The 15,292-nt window shown below is 48.2% G+C and overlaps 1 protein-coding gene across 1 annotated transcript in view; it reads left to right on the plus strand.

Annotated features, from left to right (window-relative positions):
* The window catches only part of FAM171A1 (family with sequence similarity 171 member A1), an 80,141-nt gene extending 64,855 nt beyond the window's left edge, over nucleotides 1-15,286 (plus strand). Inside the window, exons 6-8 of the mRNA XM_077758403.1 lie at nucleotides 9,569-9,685; nucleotides 12,768-12,882; nucleotides 13,497-15,286. Of these exons, the coding sequence (XP_077614529.1) occupies nucleotides 9,569-9,685; nucleotides 12,768-12,882; nucleotides 13,497-15,198 (1,934 nt within the window). The 3' untranslated portion in view covers nucleotides 15,199-15,286. The remainder of the gene's footprint in view (nucleotides 1-9,568; nucleotides 9,686-12,767; nucleotides 12,883-13,496) is intronic.
* Nucleotides 15,287-15,292: the final 6 nt, after the last annotated feature.

The following is a 15,292-nucleotide window of genomic DNA, read 5'->3' on the forward strand; positions in this document are numbered from 1 at the left end:
TCAAAACTTACCCTAAAATACTCAGGGAACATACTGTAGCTGAACACAGATGCATTTCTTGTTTTAATTTCTAATAATTTAGCATATCTCTGATTTTTGCTTCAAACAGAAGGTCTCTTTGGTTATAGTGAGTTGCCCTTAATTTTATTCTTATTTAAATCAGTCCCAAAATGTACTTGCCTGAAGCCATAAGAATCCAACCATCTGTACATAACTTTTGCTCCTCAGTTTGATTGCTTTCAACAAGAATGGTTGGATAATTGACACCAGGTAAATATTTTGCTGTGGAATTAACAATGAATGTGTCCCCCGACACAAACTTCATGCAAAGATAATCCCCAAGAAGGAAACATAGCTACCCAAAGGCATGGACTTGAATTTTGGAAAAAAAAAAGAAGGCTACTCCATAATATCATCATCAGACTTTCTACCCCACTGATAAATGTGGACTTAGGGCCAGTGGAGTTATACTCTCTGATTTTAGGAAGTGATCTTGTCACAGTTCTGTAAAAGCATGCAGTAAAATAGATTTTGACTTTGATGCTTCTATACACACAGCCGGCAGAAAAATATAGTAGAGGTGATAGCCTTAGATAATGCAAATCAAAGCCCTGAAAAGTAAGGGATTTACATTCTAGAGAAATCCAGTATATTCAGGGATCAGGAAAGACCCTGTGATCAAAACTAGCAAAAAATGGGGCGCCTGGGTGGCTCAGTCAATTGAGCATCTAACTCTTGAGTCCAGCTCAGGTCATGATCCCAGGGTTGTGGAATTAAGCCCCGCATTGGGCTCCACACTGAATGTGGAGCCTGCTTAAGATTCTCTCTCCCTCTTCCTTTGCCCTTCTTATCCTGCTTGCATGCTCGCTCCCTCTTGTGCTCTCTCTCTCTTAAAAAAAAAAAAAAAAAACTGTTANTTAAGAAATTGTTCCCCAAAAAAAGGAAGAAAAAGATGCTTGTTCTGAGAAGGGCCAATGCCCACACCATGCTGAAGGCTGAGCACGAGCTACCATAGGTCGAGTGAGGAGATGGTTAGTGGCCGTGGCCAGCAGCTGGGAGGCAAGACAGTCATGGGTCCCCACCTCTCATCATAAATGTTCCCAAATATCTCACAGTGAAAATTTAGGCACAGGAGTAGAAACAGCTTTATGTCAGTGTGGATACTCAATACTCACCTTTTGACTGATAGAACTTCTCTGAGGTGGGTTTTCTCAAGGGCTGTGGGATTTCTTCATGAGTCCCAGCTTACAGACCCAGTAGAATTCACTCCAGTCTCTTTTACGAGAAGTAGACCAATTAGAATACTCAGCTGCACGAAGTAGGACACCCAACTACAAGCACATACCTGATGATCCGTTTCTCCTTTCCACGACACAAGCCACGTGAAACAGCTCCAGGATGGCCTCCAGGGCTGATGGATCTCACCAGCGCCCTTCAGGCCCCTCTGCTGTGCCATCCTCAGCACGCCCAAGTTCACACAGTGGCGGAGCTGGAATTCACGTTCAGGGTTATGTTATGCTGGGGAAGCTGTCCATGCAGTCAGTTGGCCCTTTGTATGCTGGGCTTTCTTCTGCCCCGGGTTCTGAGGTCTGACAGTACCTCCCCATAAGTGCAGTGACTTGTGTCCCCTGTGCACTACCTAATGCACAAGGTGCAGACCTGATATTAGGGCTTTGCACTTGTCAACAAATACTGAGACGAGTTAGTGTGGCTGCTACAATAGGGACTTGCGGGCGGAGTACACTATGTGTGGCCCGCAAGGAGAACGAGGGAAGCCTGAGCCCTTCGGGTTGTAATCAAATTAGACGTGGTTTGAGCCCTTTTTTCATCTGTTAGGATCCGTTTCCCTTTCAGTAGCCATTTGTTGTACTTTTTAACTCACTTGTCTTTTTTTAAACATTTATTTTGAGGGGAAGAGAGAATAGGCACACATATGCATATGGGAGGGGCAGAGAGAGAGAGAGGGAGAAAATCCCAAGCAGGCTCCTTGTGATGTGGGGGCTTGTGAGATCATGACCTGAGCCGAAATCAAGAGTCAGACCAACTGAGCCACCCAGGCACGCCTTAACTCACTTTTCTTTAGATTTTGCAAATAAAGGCTGATTTCATTACTGCTCGGTAACCTAGCAAGAAGGCGCCCTGGGTGATTGCTAAGAGAGCCCATCAGATCTTACAGACCAGTGAAAGGCATGTCTTTTTCTGCCTGTCAATTACTGGGTGTAATAATCTTTGTGGTTAAGCATAGCTTCCAAATTAAGAACTCGTGGTACTTTATGTACAATGAACCGTGCCAGCCGAATACATAAACGAACTCATTTTCGAAAGATTAGGATGACTTTTTCAACCAAGTATTTATTCTTGAAAATACCTTCCAAGCTTTCTGTTGTGCAAGGTTTAACTCTAGAAAATGAAAATTCAGACAAAAACTGATCTGAAGGTGTAGTGTTGAAGGAAAGAAATACTGAACTTAGATTCAGAACACCACTGTTGAATAACTGGTGCGGTTCCCCGGAGCCTCAAACTGCCTGTGGACATTACTTGGACATGATTTTAATAAAGTGGGTCATCTAGTTCTGGATAGCAGACTGCCCTGGTATAGACGCTGGGGATCTTGGTGGTGAGGGAAACACAAACGCCGAAAGCATTTAGGAAGGGAGGGAAGGAGGAAGGGAAGAAGGAACCAGGAGAGGGGGGGAAGGAAAGAGGGGGAGGAAGGGACAGCAGACCTGGGTATGGGAGGGTGTATCTAACGTAAGAGCAAGCAAGCACAGTCCTCAGCAGGGAACTAAGAGCATCAATGTTTTTTTAAAAAAAAAATTTTTTTTAGGGGTGCGTGGGTGGCTCGGTTGAGCGTCTGACTTCAGCTCAGGTCATGATCTTGCAGTTCGTGAGTTCGAGCCCCGCAGCAGGCTCTGTGCTGACAGCTCAGAGCCTGGAACCTGCTTCAGATTCTGGGTCTCCCTCTCTCTCTGCCCCTTCCCTGCTTGCAATCTGTCTTTCTCTATATATCAAAAATAAATAAATGGGCGCGTGGGTAGCTTAGTCGGTTAAGCATCTGACCTTCGCTTAGGTCGTGATCTCGCGGTTCGTGGGTTCGAGCCCCGCGTNAATGTTTATTTTTGAGAGAGAGAGACAGAACACAAGCAGGGGAGGGGCAGAGAATCCGACACAGAGAGGGCAGAGAGGGCGACACAGAATCCGAAGCAGGCTCCAGGCTCTGAGCTGTCACCACAGGGCCCGACGCGGTGCTCCAGCTCACGAACCATGAGATCATGACCTGAGCCAAATTTGGACAGGGCATAAATATTTTAGAACTTAGCATTGTAGCTGATCATGACCATGGCTCTGAGTTATTGAAAAAAATCAAAATTATATTCAATTGTATTTTTTTGAAACTGCCTATTGACTGATTTATTTAATGTTCAGCTACAAATACATATAGCATAGAATGGCAATGTTAAATTTTATTTCTTTATTTTGGGGGGGGAAGGGCAGAGAGAGGGTGAGAGAGAGAATCCTAAGCAGGCTCTGCATTGTCAGCGAGGGCCCAATACAGGGCTTGATCTCACGAACTGTGAGACTACAACCTGAGCTGAAATTAAGGGTCGGACACGTAACCAACTGAGCCATGCAGGTGCCCCTTATATACAATTTTATAAGGCAGGAGTAAATGGTACTTTTTTAGGATATTCATAAAACTTCCATTTCAAATTTTGGCAAATGAAACCCAAGTTGTATAGAAGAAGAGCTTCCAGACCCTGTTCAGGAGATGTCCTGGGGTCGTCACGGTGGCCAGTGTGGGGGTGGGGGGGGTTCTCTTCACCTTCACGCAGAAAACTTACCTTCTACCTTTTATATATATATTGATCTCTGCGTAAGATTTCATTAAAGGGCGAAAGTTCAAATGCTTTAGAAAACTATTTGAAAACTATTGACCTGGAAGTTTCAGTAATGCAGAATTTCATTCCCTGGTGACGCCAGAGGGGTAACTATATAAGCTTCACCCAGAGTCCCCAGTGCTAAATGCACCACAGACCTCCGTCACAGCAGAGGCGCACAGAGCCACCAGCCTGCTCCCAGCAGACCCACTAAACAGCTGGCCAGCTGCTTGGGGCATTAGCAGCTGTGTGTGGAGAAGGTGGCCGCCTGGCTGAGCCAGTGGGGTGGGACCTGAGAAATCGCAGGTGCCTGCCTGCACACCATCACCAGGTGACCTGCCCTGACCAGCTGCATGGCTCAGCGGCTGCCTCGACTGTCCGCTTATGGAGAGAATCCTGAGAGAGTCTAGCAAGTCCTCCATGGGAAGTGATGGGAAGAGGCTGGAGGGAAGAGGCTGGAGCAAAGACAAAGAGAAGCACAGGCGTGATGTGGGTCTAAGGAAGCAGCCGTGCTGGGCTGCTTTTAGGACATTAGAGGCTTCTCTGTGTCTAGACCACAGAGGAGCCAAGCTTCACCAGGGCAGCCCTTCATGCACTTGTGCCGGCCCAGGGCTGTCCGGAGGCAGGCAGGCAGGGTGGAGAACAGGCAGCTGGAGCTGTCCCCTGTCCACACCGCAGGAGCAACCCGGCCCTCCAGATTCTGTCTGAGCAGTGCCTGAGACACCACCCCCCCCATCCCCGGCTTTGAGGGACCCCCAGCAGGTCACAGGGGCTGAGCTCCTGTGGCCTCACTGAACAGAAGGGACTTGACAGAGGTCTGTTTGTTTGGCTGTCCAGTAGCCCCGGCTCCCTGCTGGCGAGCACTAGAATCTCTTCCTGGGTGTGCGGCTCCGCAGGCGGGGAAGTCGTCCTCATCCCGCGGCCCCAGGGCCTCACACTAATGAGAAGCACGTGTCCCAGCGCACAATCCGTCGATTCTTCAGTCCCCCACAGCTTGCTTCCTCCCACAAAACACAGAAAGTTCGGAAGTGGCTTTTGCCAATAACAGCATGATTGTTGAATCCTGAGATAGCGTCAGCCTTTAGTCACTGAAGGCGTGTACGCTTTGCAGGACACTTAGGCCAAAATAAATGCCTCTTTCCCAGCTGGCTGTGTCCCCTTAAGTTGGAATTTAACCACACTTCTGTAAGGATCGCTTTCCCGAGGCCCACACCCACCTTTTCACAGAAGGTCATCTGACACTACTTTTTGGGCTGCATGTTGGGCTTTCGCTCATTCTCAAGTACTATTCAACTTCTACGCCAAGGAGATTTCTTGGTGCGGAGAAGACAAAAGGAATACAGGACCGGGACCCAAACTCGCAGAGCCTACAGTCTGATAGAGGAGGCAAGACATTAGCAGCTGAGGCAACATGTGATTTGGAAAAGAAATGCAACAACACATGTCCCAGGAGGGTCAAGACCAGGAAGAGCCTTGAGTTCTGGAGGGACTCGGGATAAGCACATGACGTGACTTGAATCTTGAAAGATGGGTAGATTTCTGGAAGAGAGAAAAACCACGTGATGGGCGTGTGGGTGGCTCAGTCAGTTAAGTGGCTGGCTCTTGATTCTGGCTCAGATCGTGATCTCACGGTTCATGAGTTCGTGCCCCACCTTGGGCTCTGTGCTCACAGCGAGGAGTCCGCTTCAGGTCCTCTGTCTTCCTCTCACTGCCCCTCCCCCTCCTCTCAAATATAGATAAATGTTGAAGGAAAGGAGTGAGGAAGGAAGGAAGGAAAGAAGACAAGAAGACCCTGTGAGATTAGAGCAGCAGTTCCCAGAAAGCCACAGACTTGGGTGAAGTGTACACTGTGTGAGCTGACATTGAAGGAGCTACGGGGCTGCCGGGATGGGGAGGGGCGTGTGGGGAGGAGAGTTCTGACCACACTGTGGCCTCCACTAACGGGGCCCAGTGGCCTCCATTTTTTTCTTCTTTTTTATTAAGTTCTTTATTTTAATTCCAGTTAGTTAACATACAATGTTATATTAGTTTCTGGGGTACAATATGGTGATTCAGCACTTTCATACATCACCCAGTGCTTATCACAAATGTACCCCTTAACCCCCATCACTTATTTAACCCATCCCCCCACCCACCTCCCCTCTGGTAACCAGCAGTTTATTCTCCATATTTAAGAGTCTGTTTCTCGGAGTGCCTGGGTGGCTCAGTCCATTGAGCATCCAATTCTTGATTTTGGCTCAGGTCATGATCCCAGTGTCATGAGATTGAGCCCTGTGTCTGGCTCTGCACTGAGTGTGGAGGCTCTTCAGATTCTCTCTCTCTCCCTCTGCCCCTCTCCCCTGTTCATGTGCTCACTCTCTAAAATAAAATGAGAAAGAAAAAAAGAATCTGTTTCTTGGTTTGTCTCTCTCTTATTTCCTTTGCTCATTTGTTTTGGTTCTTAAATTCCACATGTGAGTGAAATCATATGATATTTGTCTTTTTCTGACTGTCATATTTCCCTTAGCCTAATACTGTCTGGCTCCATCCATGTTGTTGCAGATGGCAAGATTTCATTCTTCTTAATGGCTGAGTAATATTCCATTGTGTATATATCACTTCCTCTTTATCCATGCATCTACTGATGAACGCTTGGGCTCCCTCCATATCTTGCCTATTATAAATAAAGCTGCAATAAACAGGGATGTGTGTATCACTTTGAAATAGTGTTTTTTCTGTTTTTTGGGAGTAAATATCCCAGTAGTACAATTACTGGATCATAGAGTAGTTCTATTGTTAACTTTTTGAGAAACCTCCATGCCATTGTTAATGGCACTGGAATCCCTTCTGAGCCCTTCCCGGACAGACAGTAAACTCCATTCCTGCCCATCCCTTCTGCACCCCCCAACCCCCACCTCCATCCCATCCCAAGCATCTTCCAAGCCCACTACCATGTGTGCCTTCCTGCACGCTATTTCCTCCTCATTCTCCCGCTGCCCTCCCCACCCCCTGCGGACAGTGGCTGCCTGTTCTTCAAAACCTGACTCATCTGGAAGCCTTCTCTACCCTCCCTCTGCTCCCAAAGCGCGTTCTCCAGTCACTGGCCTTGCTGGCTGTTGCCACCATCACCACCACCGCTGCCAGACTGGGGCCCTCCGGGCTGGACTGGGGAGTGGGGTATAGCTTGGAGGGATTTTAGAAGTGTTTCTGCATTTGATGTGCTTGAGTTGTAGAAGGCAGAAGCAACTTAGCGGTCAGGCTAGGTGGTTTGAATGAGCAGCAGTTAGGACCCGTGAGCCTCCGGTCCTTCCTTGTGGGTCCCTCCAGCCTAACCTGATATCCACTCCATTTGAAGAGCATTGACTCAAGAATCCATCCTGGAGAAAACCGTGGGCCAAAGAGTGCAGGCCGCCTCCTGGCTGAGGTGAAGATCCTGGCAGGGCCGTGTTGTGGGGACAGAGCCACGGGGCATGGGGTGGGGTGTGGAAGTCAGGGGCTCGGCCGCATGGGATCCCCAAGTGGAAAACTGGTGCCGGTCACCAACAGCCAGCTCCCTGCCTTCAGAGAACCTTTCTTACCAGAGAAAGTCTTTAGCTGAATGTGTCAATGTCCTATGTTTCCATTTCCTCAGCAGCTCTTGTTAAAAAACAAAATTCAGCAGGGTAAATTTGAATACCTAATTGACTTTATTAAATGATTCATGAATTGGGCAGCATCCCATCTAGCCAGTGGAGGGGAGCTTGCTGAGCTAAATAAGAGAAAGGTTTGTAAAAGCAGGGAGAAGGCCATAAATAAAGGTGGAAAGGAATTTATTAGGAGTGCACTGTTTGGGCAAGGTTGCCCTCCGAAGGGAAACAGAAGGGATCTGTTCGTCAATTCCCCAGTACTGACCTGGAAATTCCATGTTGTCTGGTTAAAGGTTACACACCTGTGCCATTGAAGCTGCAGTTAGGTTGGGTCTTCAGTCTTGGTTTTCTGATTTGGGGCCTTCACCTAAGTGACGCCATTTTGGGCCTTTGGTTTTGTTTTTAACGCTCTATAGAATGAAGCGATGCTCTAAGTAGCCAAATCATCTCTGGGATGGTGTTCATCAGCAAATAAATTGGAATTGGGCATCCTTGTTTTCACACTCACTTTAGAAACTTTCCCATTTGTATTCCTCTTGTCTAATGGGAATGGAGATCCCTTCCCGCCATGACGCAGCATGTCTCTTGGGAAGGTCAGAAAATGCAAGACACTTGCAGACATCTAGCCTCTCCCTTCTTCCGCCTTTGTTGAACCACTGTCTGAGCAGTGGAGGAGGTGAGCAAGACTGGAGGCTTTGCCATGGGCTCCTTTCCACCCACTGCATTTCGGTGTTGCTATGGCAACTGGTAGGCCATAGCACCAGCGCCAAATATTGTTTCTTTCTTCCAGGGAGAACAATCCACTGTTGACACCTCAGTGACGTGCGTGCACAGGAAGGGCAAGGATTTGGAGACCAGAGGGGAGAATGATTGGTGCACAGTTGGTGCATTTAGGCCTTGAGTGGACACAGCAACACACATGGCCATTTCAGGAAGTGGGGGATTATGGGAGCAGGCTGAGCAGTGGAGTGTGTGGGCGTCGAGGCAGAGCAGGAGCCCCATAAAGTGACTTGACCGCACTGGTGGGCTGGGTGGGTGCCTGTCCTGCTCAGGGGCCTGGCCAGCACTTTCCCTTTGTCTTCTGCTGCCGGCCGCCATCACAGGCCTCAAAGCAAGGTGCCAAGCAGGTGGACCAGGCGACAGCCAAACAACTTTGGGCAATGGATCTGTGTCTGGAAAACTTAAAAGGTGAAAAAGACAACACCTGTTAGGACAGTTTATAGGAGAATGCAGCAGGGTAGATCAGAAGAAATCGCACTGGCCTCAAGGACTGACAGACAGACAGGTGTAGGTCTTCTCCTCCTCTGCTCTCTACCCCTGAGGGGCCTTAGAAGAGTTCCGTAACTTCCCAGTCTCCAGGTTCGTTGTCCAAAGAGAAAACGAGTCCTACTCTGTGGCGGTGCTGTGAGAATTATAACGTGTATGAGACACATCTGCTGTGACCAGCCTGTACATAGGAGGTGCTCGTTAATGTTAACTGCCAACTAATAACTGAAAGACTGTTCAGACGTCGACATATCTGATATTTCCCAGCATCAGAAGCAACTGGAAGCTTTTTAAGATTTTCACCTAAGCCAGGTTTACTGGGCTAGAATTTGCAAAAATAAGACCAAGGAGTCTATATATTTTTTTGAACTTTCCAAAGTAATTCTGATGTAACCAGTGTATAATCTGGGTGGGACAGGAAATTTGCTTATTTGCTTGAGAATGAAGTGTAGAAACAATGCTGGACTTACCCTCCTCCTCTTCTTTCCACTCCCCCCACCCTTTATCTTGCTACCTTTATTCTACTTCTAAACTCCAAAGCTTTCTGGTAGAATTATCTGAGTTTGGAAGAAAGATATTTGAGAAAGGGGTGGAAAATAAATTAATCAGAAAAGCAAGGAAACCTTAAAGTTCCTCTCATCCCTGAAACAAGTTGGAAAGAATCTCTTGAAGGTATACGCAATCCCTAGATGACATTTGGACCGTCTTGGCTACCCAATGTGAGACAAACATGACATTTAAGGTGACTTGTACACTACGTGGAAGCCCGAAATAGGGGCTTAGCATGTGTACAGATGAAGTGTTTTCTGCATCCCACAGGAACGTGGCTGAAGAGTGGTCTGGGCCTCGTGCACCAGGAAGGTAGCCAGCGGACGTGGACGTACATTGCACCTCAGCTGGGGTACTGGGTGGCAGCCATGTCCCCTCCCAACCCAGGTAACACTAAGCTAACACCTGCGATGATGCGCTTTGATTTCTTTGGGGGTTCAGGCTAAGTATGCTTTGGAAAATGACTTCAGTGGGGAGACCTCATGTTACTCAGAAATGGTGGAAGGAGCGCCTGGCTGGTCCAGTCAGTAGAGCATGTGGCTCTTGACCCGGCGGCCGTGAGTTCGAGCCCCACACTGGGTGTAGAGATCACTTTTAAAAAAAATGGTTGAAAGTCTGACAATCAAATGATGGAACTAAGGTATTTTGTGGGGGTGGGGGAGTTCGGGTTGCGACTCTCCCGTCTAGGATAAGAATAATGTGCTGAATATACGCCTGTTTTGCTCGGACAGCTGCCATAGGGAATTCCTAATCTAAAGCCCACAGGGGTGGTTTAGACCTCCTCCTTAATTCCTGAAACAGCTGTGGCCTGTTGTGAGCGAACACGTGGGGAACGGCACACTTTAGAGCAGCTAACACACAGTTACCACTGGAGCCTTCTCGGGGCAAAAAGCTCGATTTGAAAGGTTCAGAAACAACCAGTTGCTTTGTCTAAAACAGTAGTCATCTCCATTTAGGACATGTGAATTAACTCATTAAAGCATGACTTTAAAAGAAATCTTTAACCTATACACGCTAATTTATCCCAGTGAACATCCTAGAATTGTTTGTTAAAACAGTCATCTTCAGAAAATTCTTTCCGACGATGGCTTCTGTTGCTCAAAATACCTTTAGAATCTGTACCACTGCAAGCGTTTCACTGGTGGCAAAACTTTATGCTCAGAGGGTCCCTTTGATTTTTCTCAGACACATCTAATAGTCATGCACATCCAGGTCCTATCTACAAAGTAAGTAATTGAGCCAGGTCAAAAATGTGCTATGATTAAAAGCTGCCTTTTGTTCATGAAGGCAATTCGATAAAGGGGGTCCAAAATATTTTAGCAATGGAAGTGTTCCTGGAATGACACTCACATTCCACAAGTAACGGATTTGATGGAGGTGCTGAGAAATCTGCCCCATTTACTTTATATTCCCATGCTATGAAAATGTGCAGTTCACATCTGTGTTTTAAGATTCTGTTTCCCTTTGTGGTCGCATTCTTGTAGCAATATAGGCATGAACCAGGTACAGAAACGCCTCAGTCTCCAAATCACAGATATCTAGAATATGAGTAAGAGTAAAGAAGGAAAGAAAAGAAATTCCTGAAGCACCCAAGTAGAGGCCACAAAGCCCCTGCATTATAGTTAACTTTCACTTTAGATACATTTCAGGGGTGCCTGGGGGGCTCAGTTGGTTGAGCCCCGACTTGGGCTCAGGTCATGATCTCACAGTTCATGGGTTCGAGCCCCGTGTTAGGCTCTGTGCTAACAGCTCAGAGCCTGCAGCCTCCCTCTCTCTCTGCCCCTCCTCCCACTCACATTCTGTCTCTGGCCTCTCTCAAAAATTAACAAACATTAAAAAAATTAGATATATTTCAGACAACTGTGATTCTCAGTTTGCCCATCTTGCCACAGATTAATAGACGCTCTGTAAAGAGGGGAGAAAGAACAGCTTGGTATAGGTCCACCAACCCTTCCTAGCAGTGAAAGAAGAGACAAAAATCTATAGAGTGTACGTGACAGGGCCCCTGGTGGCATTTAATGTAGAAACACATATATTAGTAACCTCACAGCCATCCCTTTTATTAAAACAAATTACAATGATGCTGTGCCTTCGTGAGCCCAAAACCAACAAGAAAATAGTTAGGGTTTTTTCTTTAATTCTCTAGTTAAGAAGGAAACTGAGTACAGCTGTAAATTTTATAGAGAGTTCCATTGGCAGAAGTTAAGATAATAATATTTTAAGTACTTAAAGGACGGAACTTGAATTATTTGGAAATGATTTTTCTGTGTACCCCAGATTTTTGGTGACTCCCGCCAAGGCATTCCTAGGTCCATGGGAGTTATCTCTGGGTTAAAAAGAAAAAAAAGGTTTCTCTGAACAATGAAGGGAGTATACAGATGTCAATAATTTTTCCAACTTTGGGCATATTAACTCCACCCACCCCCACTGAAGTGAATTATGTTTGGGAGAGTAATGCTGTTAACTTTCTGAGCTTAAGTCATGTCACTATTGTCAGAAACTAGTAAGCCTTTTTGGGTTTATCTAGCTCTTAAGTGATCTGCCTCCAAAGATTCTTTAAGAAATCTATCCCTTAAAATGTCAAGGATCAGTAAGTAAATGGGTGACGGTGATGCGTAGTAATTATAACGATGCTAATCTGACCTAATGGAAAACCACATCCCTTCCTTCGATGCCTGGACACCAGTATGTCCCCAAATGTTATAATTAGGGGATTTTTGTTGTTGCTGTCAATCTGCTGTCAGTGCCATTAGGAGAGATTCTTATTCGTACTGAACATAAACTCCATCTTGGGATTCTTAACGTAAATTAAAAAGAAAGTATGTTTATCTCTGATACTTTGTAAGTTCTGAAGGAGGTCTGTGACCACATGAGGTTAGCCATTTTGAAAAGGCACGGTAGAGGAAGCCTTTTTTTTTAAAAATGGGAGGCATTGTAGAAACACTTGAAAGCCCATCATAAGCTGCGGATTTTTTTTAAGTCCTAGCCAATTTTATATCCTACATTTTAACTGTTCATTTAGGCAAAGGGCTCTCTACACAGTAGGAATTATCCAGGGAAAGTGAGAATAAAATCCTGGGGGGTTTTTGTTTCTCTTACAGTATAAAATCCCCAGAGACTCAGGCCATCTCTCATCTAAGAGTCTCATCATGTTATCATGCATCCGTTTTCTTGTATTTAGAGTGCAGCTCTCTTCTGGGCTCAGGAAGGACGCTTAGCACTGCAGGTAGTGTTGGGGCATCACACTGCTCCCGGCCACAGCTGCTCCGGCGATGGTCGTGGTTATAATCCCTTTTCACTGAGCAAAATTACAGTGATCCGTAAGCATCATCCAAAGGGTATTTGCATCTGGCCCCTTCTCCCCCCACCAGCAAAGAGGAGGAAGGAAAAACCTATGCTCTCAGCTAATGATCCCTCTTATCTCTTAAAGTTTTTCTGCAATCTAAAATGCCCTTTTCTGACCTTCTAGGTCCCGTTGCCACTCAGGACATTACCACGTATCACACGGTGTTTCTTTTGGCCATTTTAGGAGGGATGGCTTTCATACTTCTTGTTCTGCTGTGTCTCCTTTTATATTACTGCAGGTAAAGTTTTCCCTTTATAGCAGTATCTTTTTTAATTTGGAATGTCTTGTGCAGGAGTTGATATTGAGGTCTTTTTTTTTTTCTTTTTCTGAATCGAGGTCCTTTTTCGTCTCATGAAAAAAGTCTTGAAGAACTGAACATTTGTCCTTAAAATTGCAAACCAATGAACAGGGTGTAGGGGGGGGCATGCTGTTAATAAGGTTGCTCACAGGGAGGAGTTGGGTTTTTTTCTTTTAAGTTTGACAGTTGTCACGATTCGTCCAGAATATTCCTAAACCCTGATGAAGGACGATATTCTCAAGGAACGAGCAGAACTAAAATTCTTTATTTTGCTGCCTCGTCTGTTCGGTTTGTGAGAATGTTTGCTGTCGACTCTTGGGTCACCCCTTTTGAACGAATAACGGTTGTAGGTCTAAAAGCCTGAAGGTGAAATCTGCAGACTGTGCTGCTCTGAATCAAAATAAGGCTGCGGGTGTGGGGGGAGAAGCCTTCTGGCTGCTGGGTTGTTGTTTTGTTTCTTCCTGTGGAAACTGGGAATTAGGATCTCGCTTGGAACTTCATACCCCTATGAGAATCTTTAACCTTTAGGTCTGGGTTTTTATCTCTGACCGCAGGCGGAAATGCTTGAAGCCTCGTCAGCACCACAGAAAGCTACAGCTTCCGGCGGCGCTGGAGAGTTCCAAAAGAGATCAGTCGACTTCCATGTCTCACATCAACTTGTTGTTTTCGCGGCGGGAGTCCGAATTCCCTGGCCCGCTCTCCGTCACCGGCCACGGCCGCCCGGACGCCCCCGGCCCAAAGGAGCTGAGGAGCGGGGTCCATCTAGAAATGAGGTCTTCCAGCGGAGAAGTGGACATGCACACCCCCATGCTAAAGCTTTCCTACAGTACCTCCCAAGAATTCAGCTCGCGGGAGGAGCTTCTCTCCCACAAGGAAGAGGAGAAGAGCCAAATCTCCTTTGATAACCTGACACCAAGTGGGACGTTGGGCAAAGAGTACCGTAAATCCGTGGAGATTTTCCCCTTAAAGTCCCGGAAATCGGTGGAAAGAGAAGGCCGCGAGTCCCCGGGCAGCAGCGAGTACAGGCGGAGCTACAACGCCATGCTGTCCCAGCCTTTGTTTGAAAAGCAGGACAGAGACGCTCAGGCGTCTGTGAACCCTATTTCCACGGGAAGCAAGCTCACCCTTCAGGAACACATGTACCCCGCGCCTTCATCTCCCGAGAAGGACCAGCTGCTGGACCGCAGGCCCACCGAGTGCATGATGTCGCGGTCGGCGGACCACCTGGAGAGACCCACGTCCTTTCCGCGGCCGGGCCAGTTGATCTGCTGTAGTTCGGTTGACCAGGTCAACGACAGCGTTTACAGAAAGGTCCTACCTGCCTTGGTCATCCCCGCGCACTACATGAAACTCCCGGGGGACCATTCGTATGTGGGCCAGCCCCTGGTGGTCCCCGCCGACCAGCAGCTGGAGATCGAAAGACTGCAGGCCGAGCTCTCCAGCCCTCACGCGGGGATCTTCCCGCACCCCTCCTCCCAGATCCAGGCGCAGCCCCTGTCCTGCCAGGCCATCTCCCAGCAGCACCTGCAGGACGCGGGCGCCCGGGAGTGGACCCCGCAGGGCGCGGCCATGTCGGAGTCCCTCTCCATCCCGGCCTCCCTGAACGATGCGGCCTTGGCGCAGATGAACAGCGAGGTCCAGCTCCTGACCGAGAAGGCTCTGATGGAGCTGGGGGGCGGGAAGCCCCTCCCACACCCGCGGGCGTGGTTCGTCTCCCTGGACGGCAGGTCCAACGCGCACGTCAGACATTCCTACATCGATCTCCAAAGAGCCGGAAGGAACGGAAGCAACGACGCCAGTCTGGATTCGGGCGTGGACATGAACGAGCCGAAATCGGCCCGGAAGGGACGAGGAGACCCCCTGTCGCTGGCGCAGGGCCACCCGGCCGTCCAGGAGCGGCCGCAGAAGGAGCCGCGCGCCGCGGACAGCGCGTCCTACACGCAGCTCGTGTACCTGGACGACATGGACCAGAGCGGCAGCGAGTGCGGCACCGCCGTCTGTACCCCCGAGGACAGCGCCCTGCGGTGCCTGCTGGACGGCTCGGGCCGCAGAAGCGGCGGCCAGCTGCCCAGCCTGCAGGAGGAGACGACGAAACGAACTTCGGACGCCCCCCCGGAGCCGCCCGCCGGCCCCGAGCCCGGGAGACCGGCCCAGGAGGACGAGGAGGAGGAAGACGAGGAGGACCAGGGGGAAGACAAGAAGAGCCCCTGGCAGAAGCGGGAAGAGAGACCCCTGATGGCGTTTAACATGAAGTGAGCCGTCACAGCGCCACCCGGCGGCGGAACACACTAAAATTGCCAAAAATTCTTTTTCTTAGGGAAGCGTTTACGTGTTTGCGGCGGACGCTCGC

Source organism: Crocuta crocuta, unplaced genomic scaffold (assembly GCF_008692635.1).
Source record: "Crocuta crocuta isolate KB4526 unplaced genomic scaffold, BGI_CrCroc_1.0 scaffold32, whole genome shotgun sequence".
Classification (NCBI taxonomy): Eukaryota; Metazoa; Chordata; class Mammalia; order Carnivora; family Hyaenidae; genus Crocuta; species Crocuta crocuta.